The sequence below is a fragment of the Eptesicus fuscus genome, chromosome 19, assembly GCF_027574615.1.
Source record: "Eptesicus fuscus isolate TK198812 chromosome 19, DD_ASM_mEF_20220401, whole genome shotgun sequence".
NCBI lineage: Eukaryota > Metazoa > Chordata > Mammalia > Chiroptera > Vespertilionidae > Eptesicus > Eptesicus fuscus.
Window position 1 is genome coordinate 33,917,347 of NC_072491.1, and position 14,917 is coordinate 33,932,263.

Here is a 14,917-nt window from a genome sequence, read left to right on the forward strand (position 1 = left end):
GGAATAATCACAGTTCATGGTGGGAGGATTGTTTGGTGGCTAGAGGCCGATCTTCCATCTTGTATAATAGCATGTGTATTCATCTAGGAGCTTATGGAAAGTATAGTTAAATGTGTTTTTGGACAAGTTGGATGTTTTAAGACCAACCACTATCTGCAAAGAGAACAACCAGAAATTGACCAAAGATCCATGAAAAGAAATGGGATCCTTATGATCTGCCCATTGAAAGTGATTATTTGTTTGGAGAACTTCAAATTCTACTTTAAATGAGGAAGAGCTCAAAGTGGTCTTATTTCACTTAGAGAAATTAAAATTATTGGGATTGATCATTCCTAGTAAGAATGAAATAATTCACTTTCTAATATGAATTAATAGCTTGGAAGCACCCTGATCTTCACACTATGAAAGATAACCCCATGATTCAGCCAGGGGGGTTAAAAAATAGAAAATGACCCTCATTATCATTCTCCCTCCCCCAAAAAAATAATTAAATAGTAATCAAATAAGTCTGTTCATTGTTAGGTAATTCCTTTGTGGTCATTGGACTTCACACACTTGTGAAATACCTGGCTAGTGATAATTTAATCTTGTTTAGAAGAAGGGCATAGAGCTAATGTTTGCAAAAGGCATCTCCAAATTTGGTACAATTGCTTATAGTCATATAAAGGGACCTATGGAGACAGGAAAAGAGACAGTATTCTCAAAGTGAATATGATAGCTACTATGGGTAGATGTGGGCTTTTATTTTCAGTTGCGCTCCTCCCCACAGCAAAGTGAATATCACCCCCACACACACATACAGGCCAAAATTTGTATGGAACCCTAAAGACTCTAATGAGGAGTCAAGCAATGAGAATGGGCTAACACCCCCCTCTCCCCCACTGCTATGATGAAAATCCACCAGAGAGTTGTACTTGAGTCATTGTCTCTAACACTGCCTCCTGAAAGCCAGCCAAGATCTGCAACTTGAGATTAATGGTGATAGATGAGAACCTACCAGAGAGGTTTTCACCACATCCAAGTCTGCAGTTAATCAGACCTTTTTCTTAATCGCTTCCTTTGCTAAAGTAAAGGAAGCGATTAAGAAAAAGAGTCTTCTTTTACAGAGTTTTAAACCACACCAGCGGCCGCATCCACAGGTCAAAAAGACCAACATTGATTGCTCTATTAATCCAAGTACCTTTCAAAAAGGGAACAGTTAAAAGGATTACATGGTTCTTCCTAGCACATTAAAACCAACTTTTTTTTTTTTTTGTCAAGGAATTTTTTCCTACCAAAATTGGAGAGAGAAAAAAAAAAAAATAAAGGTAATTCCTTCCCAGCAAATAAACAAAAAAACAAAACAAAACAAAACTGATTGAATAGGAAAATTTCTGTTGTGCAAATGAAGTAAAATGTGTGCTTACATACATATGCATGCATGAATTATGAATACACCAAACTATAAATATAACCCATTAGTGCCAGCATGAAGCAGAAAAGTAGCACAGTTTTATGGTCTCAACATCTTCATTAGCATAAAAGGCATAACATTGTAATTAAATAATTATTGATTAACACAAAGACAGAGAAGCCAGATGTGTTGAATTGGCTTAGTAATTAACTAAGTAAACTACAGGTGTTTAAAATTCATAGAGTACAAATGAAATGTATACTTATTTTTTAATCATCTGTAGGCAAATCTTAGTGTATTCAGGTGCAGCAATTATGTACCATAAATGTCAATATCTGTGAATGTACATTATACTTTCACAAATATTTCAGGCATCACTGGCATGAAATAGTTTCAGTGCTCCAATGCTTGGCGTTTGGAAGGCTGTTGTTCCAGGGACATTGCTGATTCTGCTCTTTGGACCTGATGATTCACTAGCCATGCCTTCAGTATAAATGAAGGCATGGCTAGTGAATGGACAACTAAAGGTAAACACAGATAAGAGAAGGCGAGCTTGGCATGTACAAGAAAAACAAAAATTTTCCCTGCAAATTGAAGGGTTTTTGTTAGCTTTTACTGTGCTTTCCCCACCCACCTTTAAGGTGGCCCTTCAGTAAAAGTGGGCTTCATTGTTCTGGCCAGGTGGCTCAGTTGGTTGGAGTGTCTTCCATACACCCAAAGGTTGCATGCAGGTTTGATTCCCGGTTGGGGAGAGTCTGAGAAACAACCAATTGATGTTTATCACTCACATCAATGTTTATCTCTCTCTTTCTCTCTCTCTCTCTCTCTCTCTCTCGCACGCTCTCGCTCTCTCTCTCTCTCTCTCTTCCTCTAAAAATCAATAAAAACACATCCTTGAGTGAGGATTTTTTAAAAAATGGGCTCTATTCACATCATTTCCTCTAATGGGATTAATAATTTCTTTAGAGCCATTATTAGGAACCGGGGTGTTTTTGTTTGGTTCCTTCCAACAGCAATCAAATGGCTCAGAAAAGCTGTAACTATTGGCTACTGATGGCTCGTGGCTTCAGAGAATTGTCATCAGCCAATGAGACTCTTTCTGCTCAGTCCCTGAGTCATCCTTAATTGATCTCTTCCTCTCATCTCCACATGCTATTCTGCCTCCAAAAGATATCTCACCTCTCTGTTCTGCCCCTCTCCACTGCTATCACCTTCCTCCTAGTCACCATTCCTGCTATAGTAACCACCTAACTGGCTTCCACTTTTAATCCATTTTCACTACAGTTATTAAAATTATCTTTTTAAAAATGCACAAGTGATATCAATATTTGATTTCCCAACTGGACTTTGAGTAAAATCCAGACTCTTTAGCATTTCTTGTTTCCTATTGCTTTAACCTCATCTTCTATGACTCTTACCCTCCTCTCACCTTCACCCCAGCTACATAGACCTTCAATTGGTCCCTGGAATATTTGTTTTTATTTTTTAATATATTTTTATTGATTTCAGCAAGAAAGGGAGAGGGAGAGGGAGTTAGAAACATCAATGATGAGAGAGAATCATTGATCGGCTGACTCCTGCACGTCCCACACTGGGGATCAAGCCCGCAACCCGGGTATGTGCCCTGACCAAGAATTGAACCTTGACCTCCTATGAAGGAGAAACATCAATTGGTTGTTTTGCATACTTATCCCAGCCAGGGATCAAACCCACAACCTTTTGGTATACGGAAGACACTCCAACCAACTGAGCATAGGTCAATGCTCAACCACTGAGCCACACACACCAGCTGAGCCAATCCCTGGAATATTTAGACCTCTTTGCTGTCTCATGATCTTTGCACTTGTAGACTTTTCCCAAATCTTCACATGTCTAGTTCTTTCTCACCTAAAAGTTTTAGCCCAAATGTCAGCTATTGGAGAAGCCTTCTCTGACCGTTCCTCAATCCCATCACCCTTCATCACATCATTTTCTTTTTGTTAGTTTTTGCAATGTATAATTATTTTTGTTTATTTGTTTACTTTATTACCTATCTTCTCCATTAGAATATATGTTTCATCATGAGGCCTGGGATAATATTTTATGTTCATCCTTAAATCCCAATGCATACCTCATATTAGAAACTCCATAAATATCTGTTGAATAAATGAATGAAACTCAGTTGCTTTCTGAAGTGGTCCAATGTAGGGAATTAAGCCAAGAATGAAGATGAAAAGCTTGATTACTTTTAACTCCATCCCTAGTCTATGATCAGTGGTAGAAAATTGAAAAATTCTAGCAAGGCCTAGTTGTAAAGATGAGAAACAAGAAACCAAAATCATCAGCAGCCACTCCTCACTCAGACTGCTCTTGATTTACAACATCAATGACTTGTTCATGGATTATAGGAGTTTTTATGGCCTTAAGAAAGCAAGAGCAAATGTCAGATACTTCCTATTGGAAGTTTAGGTACCTTTTAAGTCTGTCTATAAATGCTGCTTTTAATGTAGAAAAATAACATGTAATCCTATATAATAAAAGCCTAATATGCAAACTGACTGAACTGAAGAACAACTGGTCGCTATGACGCGCACTGACCACCAAGGGGCAGACACTCAACGCAGGAGCTGGGCCCAGCCCTCAGGCCCCAGGCCAGCCAAGGTGGGTGGGAGCAGGGATCACCGCTCCCCCTGCTGGTCGCCCGCAGAGGGAAGCGACCTGGCAGCTGCAGCAGGGTGGGGCCAGTGAGTGGGCAGGGCCAGGCCGGCAAGTGGGTGGGGTGGAGGGGGGGCCCGATCACCCCACCAGTCACCACACAGATCGGCCCAGATCACCAGCCAGGCCTAGGGACCCTACCCATACAGGAATTTGCGCTGGGCCTCTAGTTGTTATATATTTGAACTGGGGCTATTCTGGGCTCCAAACACTTAAACTTCACTACAAAGTACTGTGTTTGTTCTTTATTATGTAGATCTAGTGTTCTCTGAAATGTCTTTTTTTAATAATTCTCTATTGTTGAAAGTATTACATATGTTCCCCTCTTTCCCCTCTGAAATGTTTAGTGAAAGAAAACAATTAGAAATGTAGGAAGATTTTTTTAACTTTTCTAATTCATATTCTGAGATGAATAAGTATTTAAAAAGAAGTTTAAACTGGCATAAATTATATTATATAAATATAAACCTGAAGCTAAGCAAAAATCTATTTTCTTAAATACATGTGGACTTCTCTCCAAGGTCACATTTTCACTTCCAGGTGGCCTGCTTATGATATAAGGAAGTGATAAAACAGAGGAAGTAGATAACTTTATAAAAATAAATTCAACTCTTTGAGCCACAACTAAGGAGAAAGAGGAAAAGTGAATATTATGAGTGGTTAGGACTCCATTTCTAGAGAGGATTAGCTAAAGTTAAATTAGAAACATACCCAAAAAACAGATGATTAAAAGGACAAAGAAGAATAAGAGATAGATTATGTCCTTGAGAAATTATATAGTGGTATACTATAAAAGAAGTGAATATTGACATTTTTTTAGGATGTGAACTGATTCCAAGACTATGGCTGCTAATTATGAATGGAATATGGACAGGCGTGTCTATATACACAGTTAGTGAACATTTCAAAAAATTTCTGGCGTTTTTTTAATTCAAGTATTTAAATAAAATGGAAACAAGTCTGTAATTCATACTAATGAAATGAAAGAAATTTTGAACACTTATAATTTACTGGAATAGATATTGGAGGAAAGAAGATATTCTGGAATAATTTTCTGTTACATCATAACTTGGTGAATGTGAGCAGATATGGCTAACATCTGGTTCTTTGCGTGTTGACTGTTATTGCCCTTGACCACCCTGAAGCCACCTTCCTATGTTCTCACTATCTTGACTCCAAAACTTCATGAAAAATATCCTAACTTCTCAATTTCCTCAACTTCTTGTAATCCAGTTTTTCACTCCCAATACTCTCCTGGCATTGCATTTTGTAAGGTCCCCTTCTCTGCCATCAATCAGCAAATTCAGTGGCCTTTTTTCTTCAGGAGTCTTTGAGTCTGTGACATCACCATCCTTCCTGAAATTCTCTCTCTGTTGGCTTTTACGTGCTCTCTCTCCAGGCTGCCCTTACGCCTTCCAAGCCCTTCTGCTTTTGTTTCATGTTTCCCTTCTCTCTCCTTGCTTTCCTCTTCCTTGTTCTACAAACTGTCCCCTTAGTAATCACTTATGCTTGCATAAATACAAATTTCATTATTTATATCATTTAAATTCTAAAGAAAATGGCAGGGATATCAGTTGTCAAGTTCTTAACCATGTTGTGCTTAAATCATCATATAAAACTAATTCCAAGAAGTGTATGGGAAATGATATTTGAGCTACTCAACATTGTTTTTAAGATTACTTTGTTGATCTATGGTCAAATATTAACAACCCATGTATTTCCAAACTACATGATTTAAATGTGATAATGAAAGGCTCCCACAAAATAAGTAATCCTCCATATTTATTTATTTTTTCCTTATAAAAATGTTGTTGTAGTTTTCTGTGTTGCATTTCCTCTGATGTGCCTCATATACAAAACTGAGTTATCATGTGTCAAGGTTTTTTAAATGTTTGAAGGGGATAGAAATTAGACACAAGCCTATGATACAATTCCAAACCAAATTTAAATAAGAAGTTTGAACTTTAAGTATAATTTGATGCTATTGCAGGGAGGGAAACCACATCCCCATCCTCCTTCATGCTTTTGGCTGGTCTCATCAAATTGACAGAAGACAGCCCTAACCGGTTTGGCTCAGTAGATAAGAGCGTCGGCCTGCGGACTCAAGGGTCCCCGGTTCGATTCCGGTCAGGGGCATGTGCTTTGGTTGCGGGCACATCCCCAGTGGGGGGTGTGCAGGAGGCAGCTGATCGATGTTTCTCTCTCATCGATGTTTCTGACTCTGTCCCTCTCCCTTCCTCTCTGTAAAAAATCAATAAAATATCTTTTAAAAAAATTGACAGAAGACAAATTAACAGGAGGGGGAAATTTTAAAATCCTATATAATAAAGAGCTAATATGCTAATTAGACCGAACAGCAGAAACCAGGGCTGCGAGGGCAGGCTGAGGCTGTGAGGACCAGCCGAGGCTTTGAGGGGCTGTGAAGGCCGGCCGAGGCAGCTGGGGCTGCAAGGGCCGAGCCCCTTGCACGAATTTTGTGCATCAGGCCTCTAGTTCATACAGATGGAGGTCACACAGAAATGGGACCTAAAGAAAGGACCAAAGCAGGCAGCTTTTGTAATTTGTAGAAGAGGAAACAATAAATTTGTGAGGAATTGACAGGGCGAAGAAACTTCAGCTTGGGTGCTTAACTAGTGAAGTATCTAAGCGGAGTTTGAGCTTAGAGTGGTAAGTTAGTAAAGAAGTAGCAAGGTTTCTTCCCATAGGTTCTGGGCCCTTAATTCCCTATCTCTGGTGATGAGGAAGTCTCTGTACCATCTGGTGCAGGTAGGGTACCTTTTGTATGGGAGATTTACTTCCTGCTTTCAGGGGACAGAGAGAAGGGTCGGAGCATTCTTGCACTGACTGTTTCTCAAGGAACTTTAATTAAAAATAATCAGAATGCCATTTTGGCATATTTGGGGGTGGCCTGCCCTTAACCCCAACATATTGCTGTTCTCATTCAAATTTTAATACAATCATTGCAAATAATAGTGCAGTTTATAGTGCCAACAAATTAAGTGAGAACTACATTGAGAGATTTTATGAGTGTAACAAATATGTATCATTAGTTCATAAATTCACTTTTGTTTTATTTGTATAATATAAATTTTAGTCAAAGTCATATTGAAAGGAGCTTACAGTTCTGCAATAGAAACTGGTATAAATTTTGAGATGATGCTCGTTCATTCTGAACCTAATGAATTCTATTAAAATGGGAGATAATAAGTCTTCTGTAGTTATTAAAACTAACTGTAAGAGATTAAACTTGATGGCCAGGAAAGGGAGCAGTCATTGTACAGGTTGCCTGCAGGTAAAGTGTCTTGTGCTCAACTTAATTCACTTGCTAAAGCAATTATTTTTCTACAATATTTTCCTCTCAGAGGGTTCCTGCAAATGACTCATGTAGCAAGTCAACAACCCCCCGAAAAAATGATGTAAAAGGTTTTATTATCAATAAAGTGCTATAACTGTGAAGGTAACTGAATGATATGTGTAGCAAACCAGCAACCAAAGAGAAAGAGATAAAATGTTTTGTTATTGGTGTAATCTGAGGCATCCTTATAATAGTACTTTGAGTTCCTGAGTTGAGGAAAATCTAAAACTGTAGAGTAACTTTGCCTACTGGTGTGAACTGGAAGTGTTTCTAACCTCATGGTTCCTGTGCATACACAGCAGAGAATAACAGGGGAGGGTTTCCCCCTGTCCTTGCTCAGAGAGTTCTCCTCAGCCACCTATAAGTTCAAGGGCTTTGCATTTCACACCAGCTTCCCCTATGTTTTCAGAGTTCCAAACTCAATTCCTGGCACTTAGAAGCGTCCTACGCACTGAGGTGGGGATAGTCCTCATCCTACTGAGGTGGGCCTGGGCATCATTTGAATGGTACCATCAAAGGGCAGTCTCTGGGCCTCTGAGCAAAGACTATGTATGGTGCCCACTTCAACATGTCCCCCTGGCGCTAGTGACAATGGAGTTTGCTCGAAGTGGTGGCTGGAAAATCAACATAAACTGACCTTGCTCCTGTGTCTACAGCTTCCCTCCAGGTCTAGTGCCCTGGTCCCCCAACCTCCGTGCCCTGTCTCCATCGTCACACCTCCTCCTGCTCTGCACAGGCAGGAAGCTGTAATCTTTCATTTATTTGTGAGTCTAGAACCATCTATTCTTTTCAATCTATTATTATGACAAAAATATTTTGATCTTAGTCCTTCATGGCTGACACCCCAAAAACACTACAGGGCATCTCTCTCTCTTTTTTTTAACAACCTGAGACAAATATTTATTGAGCATCTATTTTTTGCCAGACATTTCACAATGCTTCAAATGCCCGATATTTCCTAAAATAAAGAAATAACCACCCTATATTTTGATTCAGCAATGTTTACCAAAAAACCTGGAATTGTATAGGGCATCTCTTGAGGATTAAACACGTGGGCTGTTGTCTCTGCCAAGAGGTCTGATAGGTTTTTTTGAGATGTATGTGTTGAGGATTGCCTCCTTTGTTCTTTTGCTCTGGCTGTGGTGGAATTTTCTGGAAACAAGTAAGAAGAAAGGACTTAGCTCCCTTCAGAGTATGAGGAATTGTAAGGGTTTGTGGGGAGTATACAGTAGGCAATGGGATAGTACCAGGTCATACCTGAAAGTATAGACTGCATGGGGTCAAGTGCTCGATTGGCCACTAAATAGGCAAGTTATTTAATTTATTCATTAGCTAAATTGGGCAATTTATTTTACCTCTCTGTGACTTACTTTTCTCATATGTATTAGTTTCTCATTATTTCACTCTGACAAATTACCACAAGCATGGTGTTTTTAAACAACAGAAATTTATTCTCTCACAATTCTGGAGGCCAGAAGTCTGAAATCGGTTTCACTGGGCTGAAGTCAAGGTGTTTGCAGGGTCATGTTCCCTCTGGAGCTTGAGGGGAGAACCTTTTCTTATCTCATCCAGCATCTATTGGTGCCAACATTCCTGGGCTAGTGGCCACATCACTCCAATCCCTGCCTTCATGGTCACATTGCCTTCTCCTCTTCTTTCTTGTATCTAAACTTCTTCTGTCTCCCTCTCATAGGATGCATGTGATTGCATTTAGGCCCCACTCAGATAATCCAAGATAATCCTCCCATCTCATGATTCTTAACTCAATCACATCTGCAAAGTTCTTTATTGCCATAGAAAGTGAAATTCATAGGTTCCAGGGAGTAGGATTTGCATGTGTTTTGGGAGGGCTATTATTCAGCCTATTATAAATTAGGTTGGTAATAGTATATACATAAAAATTAAAGGATATAATATATGAAAAGTACTTAGAAAAATGTCTACATGCAATAAAGCACTCAAAAAATGTTATCACATGATGGTGATATCAATGATAATGAAACAAGAAAATGCAGATAAAAAGTTTCAAAATGAACAAAAAAAAATTTAAAATGAATATATGTAGAGGGACTCATGATGTGTGCTAACCTTAGAATGTTATTATTCAAAAGATTCTATCTCTACACAGTTTAGGCATATGATACATATAGTCATGTCTGGTTTTGTCTTTGTTACTTTGCACTTGAAATTTAAATCATCTCAACAATTTTAACCATCCTGAGTTCTCCCTAAGGAGAAAATCAAAGATATGATTTGATATGATTGTCACCTTCTGTTTCCTTGTCTCCTGCCCACCTAGGATACAGATCTAATGACATTCAACATTTCTGTACATCGGTCATGGTGGCGGGAACATGGGCCTGGTTGTGTCCGAAGAGTGCTGCCTCCATCAGCCCACGGCATGATGGATGATTACACGTACGTCTCTGTCACAGGCTGCATCGTCGACTTCCAGTACCTGGAGGTCATCCACAGTGCCATCCAAATACTACTTTCTGTAAGTTTCACCTCTGTGTCATTGTCTGACCAGGACCCTCCTTTAGTGGCATTTTATATCTGAACCATTTCCAGGGACATGGAAATAGCATCGATTACGCTAACATCAGTTATACTTAATGGCAGGTGACATCTTCCAATAGGTATCCAGACACGTTGTCTCTAGAACTGGTTAGTTGCTGTCCTTTCTAGCTTGAGATACAAACCACCCATTCAATGAAATAGTATCACTGTTTCCCACCCCGTGCCTTAGGCTTTTCTACTTCCCTTCTACTACAGCTTCAACTTCTCATGCATTCTTTTACTAATGCACATTAGTTCTAGAGAAAGAAAATGGAAACACACTCAATGGTTTGTTCAGTCTAATAAATTTTATATTTCAAAAAAATCATTCCTTAAGGGAACAAATCCCAGAGAGTGTTACACATTCTAGTGCCTAAAATTTGGGGTCAGGACACAGCTCCACCTAGAGCAACACAGAGGAAATGGCTTGATTGGACCACAGAAGGTTTATGTGCTTGAAACTTCTTAAAGTTAATTTATTTCCACGATGCTACCCCACCCACAGTTTGATCACTGTGGAGTGGGATTAATTTAAGCTACCTACCATCATCAAGAATGCTATTTATTTGGGATCCAGCAAGTACTTGGCATTTTGTTTGAGTCAATACACAAGGAAGCCATTCTTAACCATGCTCTTCCCATAAACTAACTACCTCAGTCCTATCTAGCTGGTTAAAGTCAGAAAGAGAGATATAGACTCAAAAATAAATTAATCGATGACAGAAATATAGGTGTGTGTCACTGAAAAATGTACCTTGGAATTATTTCTAAGAAGAACTTTGAGAAATCCCTGATATCATTTACTTTATTTGTTATCTACTGCTGTGTAACAAAACACTCCAAAATATAATTACTTGAAATAATACCAGCTTATTGCTTAGAGTTCTGTGCATCGGGAATTTGGACAAGGTTCCACTGGGTAGTTAGTTATGTTCCATATGATACTGGCTAGGATCACTCATGTGAACCTTCTCAGCAAGAGCTCTGCTGGGGCTAGAGCATCCAAGAAGAACTCACTCAGATGTCTGGTGCTGGCTGTTGGAAAAAAAATGATAGGCTTTCTTATAGCAAGGCACCTGAATTCCAAAAGAAGCCCAATATGCAAGCATTTTCCAGCCTGTACAGGCATACCTTATTTTATTGCACTTCACTTTATTGCAGATTTTGCATTTTACTAATTGAAAATTTGGGACAACCCTGCATTGAGCAAGTCTATTGGCACCATTTTTTAAAAAATGTTATGTATATATTTCTATGTATTTTTAATTAAATTTATTGAGCTGACATTGGTTAATATGATCATACAGGTTTCAAGTGTGGGTTTCTATGTTACAAGACCTGTATATTGCACTGTGTGCTCCCTACCCAAAGTCAAATCTCCTGCCACCATATATTAGGTCCCCTTCACCTCCACCCCCTTCCCTCTGGTGACCACCACACTGCTGTTGTGTCCATCAGTTTCAGTTTTATACTCCATATATGAGTGAAGTTATATGGCTCTTAGCTTTTTCTAACTGATTTATTTCACTTAGCATAATATTCTCAAGGTCCATCCATGTTGTCGCAAATGGCAGTATTTCATCCTTTCTTGTGGCTGAGTAGTATTCCATTGTGTACATGTACCACATCTTCTTTATCCAGTCCTCTATTGCAGGACACTTTGGTTGTTTCCACTTCTTGGCCACCGTGAACAATGCTGCAATGAACATAGGTGTGCGTATATTGTTGTGAACACATGTTTTTAAGTTTTTCAGGTATATACCCAGGAAAGGTGTATATTTTCCAACAGACTCAGATTATGCATTTTTTAACAGTAAAATGTGTTTAATTGAGATATGGAAATTTTCTTTTTAGATGGAATTCTATTGCACACTTAACAGATGAAAGTGTAGTAAAGCAAAAGTTTTATAAGTACTGGGAAACAAAAAAAAATGTGACTCACTGTATTGCAATATTTGCTTTATTACAGTGGTCTGAACCTACCCCCCAATATCGCCAAAGTATGCCCGTACTTGAGTAATGCTTACTATTGTCTATTTGGCTACAAGCCCTCAGATGACTGATATGACCAAGCCCAGAGTCATTTTGGGAGACACTATGGAAAAGTGAGACTATTAGGAAACATGGCTTTTTTGGGGCCACTGATGCAGTGATCTCACCTCACTTTCTTAATTATTGTTCTTTAACCTGCATATGTTAAGTTTTAAGATAGTTTTTTAGAGCACATTTTAATTAGAATGTTTTTTTAAAAAACTAACCATTCAAATTTTTTTTAAATCAAAGATCTTTTAGTGTTTTTGTTCAATGAAAGCCAAATTTGACACTGAATTCAAAGAAGGAGGTTGTCCCCAATGCTAAGGATTTTTCATTCAGAGATATAACAGGGAATCTGCTTATTCTTGGTTTCTATGATCATTTTTAAATACACTGTCATTTGTCAATATATGTCTATCAATCTTTCCCTATTCTATGGTCTTTCTTTAAATACACACACACACACACACACACACACACATACAGGGGTAGGCAAAAGTAGGTATGGAAAAAGACATGCAGATTAAGATTATTATAATGGCTTTATTAACTCAAAAGAATGTTACTTACAATTATAAACCTATTTTGCCCACCCCTGTATGTGTGTGCACGCAGGGGTGTGTGTGTGTGTGTGTGTGTGTGTGTGTGTGTGTGTGTGTTATAATATTTTTTTAATGTAGAGGCAAATTTTCTCTTAAAATTTTTCAGCCTATTTTATGGTAAAAAAGTACTCTATTATCATGTACTAAATTCTAAAGGTTCTTATGGAAACATTTTTCTACAATATTTCATAGGTGGAAAGATCCTCCTCCTTTTAAAAATTATTCATATAAAATTGCTAAACCATTTCAAGGAATAATGGCATGATGTCCAAATCTTTAAAATTCAGCAGGATACTATGGAATCAAAAAGTCATTTACCCATGGGAACTCCAGGTCACTTGAAAAGCAAGGTGAAAGTATTCATTTGCTAAGGAGCTAAACTGTCACATAAAAACCTATGCTCAAGAAATACTGAATTCAGTGTATGTTGCCACTAAAAGTGCTTGTCATTTATAAATGAATTCCTCGACGTATTACTTTAGTGAACATTCAAAGCTGACCACCTGCATCCATAGTCAGAACTCTATTGTTCAACCTTCCGGAAAAAAAATAAAAAAGATTAGTTGTTGATCTCTGGCTTTTATTGTGTAATATAACTACAAGACAAGATTTCCAGTATTATTTTAGATTAAAATGAAATATATCCTGAATATTTCACAACTTTCAAATTATGTATTGTTGTCTTTGATTTTAGGTGGGTTTCTTTCCACTTATTTCATAGCAATATATTTACAATTATGAGAATTGTATTTTTTTAAATCTTATGAAAAGGGGATACTTCCTGCATAAGTGGTCTAAAACTAATACTAGTGTATGTCATTTGTACACAGCATCTTTGGGTTTTAATAACAAAATATGTGAGCATTTAAAATTCATATTCTTCTTATATCATAACATTCTCTTTAATAGTGTGTGTACAATTGGATTTTATTCTGTATGTTAATCATTTACCACAGACATTTATGTCTCAAACCACAAATTCCATATCACTTCCAAACAACAGAATTAAGTCTCCCAAGACCCAGATGCTCATAATTATCCCACACGTTTGCAGGTCTTCATAAATTTTTACTGACCTGCTAGTTTTAAATAATCTACTAAACATTGACTACTCATTGCAAAAGCGAGCTAAAACATTTGGTAGACTTAAATACAATTTCAACAGAGCAATGAAAAGCTTAATTAGGACTCATATCTAGAAAATATGAGAAATGTTTAATAATTAATCAAGACAAACGTTGTGACTGGAGTCTTATGAAGATATTAGAATCAAGAAAACTAATGTTACTGATGTTTTATTTAGGGTAATTTAATGTCATTCATAGACATTTTATCTTTAGCCATAGGTATGAATAATTATTAGATTAGAGAAAAGTAGCTTTCATAAGAACAAGAATTAATTTTTAAAACATTTACACTGTCTCTTTAAACAAATTCTGTATAAATTCCACAAAGAAAATCTTAATGTCATCTTTATATTCTTTCTAAATGAAAACAGGCAGATTATCATTCATTCAGAAAAACATACTCAGTAAATCCCTACTGTCTACAAAGCACTGTGCTAGGAGCTTTGGGGATGAGAGGATGGAATTAAACTGAAAAAGTTGAATTAGACATGATCCACCCATGTTATCTGTCAGTCTACTAGGGGAGATCAGACAGCCATCAAAGTGCCATAGGATGGACAGAAAATGGGAGATCCATAATTAAGATTCTAAGTGCCTTCGGAGCTCATGGGAGGAAGTAGTATTCAGAGAAGCTGCGATCTTTAATTTAGGTCCACAGAGTTTACTCTTGGAAGTGAACTTGTCTTTCAGTGGCTCAAACTTTAATATTTCAAGGACATCCCAAATGACTTACTGGAGGGATTACAGAAGCTTACATTCATGCCAGCACAGCGAGAATCAAGAATTCTGAGAGTTCAAGCAATTACCTCTTTGGGTCCATGAAAACAATATATTAAAGCATATCACAAGGGGCAACAATGGATGCATTCAGCAGAGTGAAAACAAGTAACAGGCTGGTTGTCCTGACAAGAGAGCAGAGAAACTCCTTCTGGATGGAGTTCATAGTCCCAGACCAAAGAGCTGCCTTGGCCCTGGTGTGGTGGCTTAGTTGGTTGGAGCATCATCACATACACAGGAAGATTATGGGTTCAATTCCCGGTCAGGGCATGCACAAGAGGCAACAGATAGATGTTTCTCTCTCACATCAATGTTTTTCTGTCTTTCTCTCTTCCTTCCACTTTCTCTAAAATTAATTTAAAAACCATATGCTCAG

At 37.9% G+C, this 14,917-nt stretch overlaps 1 protein-coding gene across 1 annotated transcript in view; it reads left to right on the plus strand.

The window, feature by feature from the left end:
- The window catches only part of NKAIN3 (sodium/potassium transporting ATPase interacting 3), a 200,737-nt gene that overhangs the window by 112,845 nt on the left and 72,975 nt on the right, over positions 1-14,917 (plus strand). Inside the window, exon 5 of the mRNA XM_054708753.1 lies at positions 9,742-9,939. Coding sequence (XP_054564728.1) covers positions 9,742-9,939 — 198 coding nt within the window. The remainder of the gene's footprint in view (positions 1-9,741; positions 9,940-14,917) is intronic.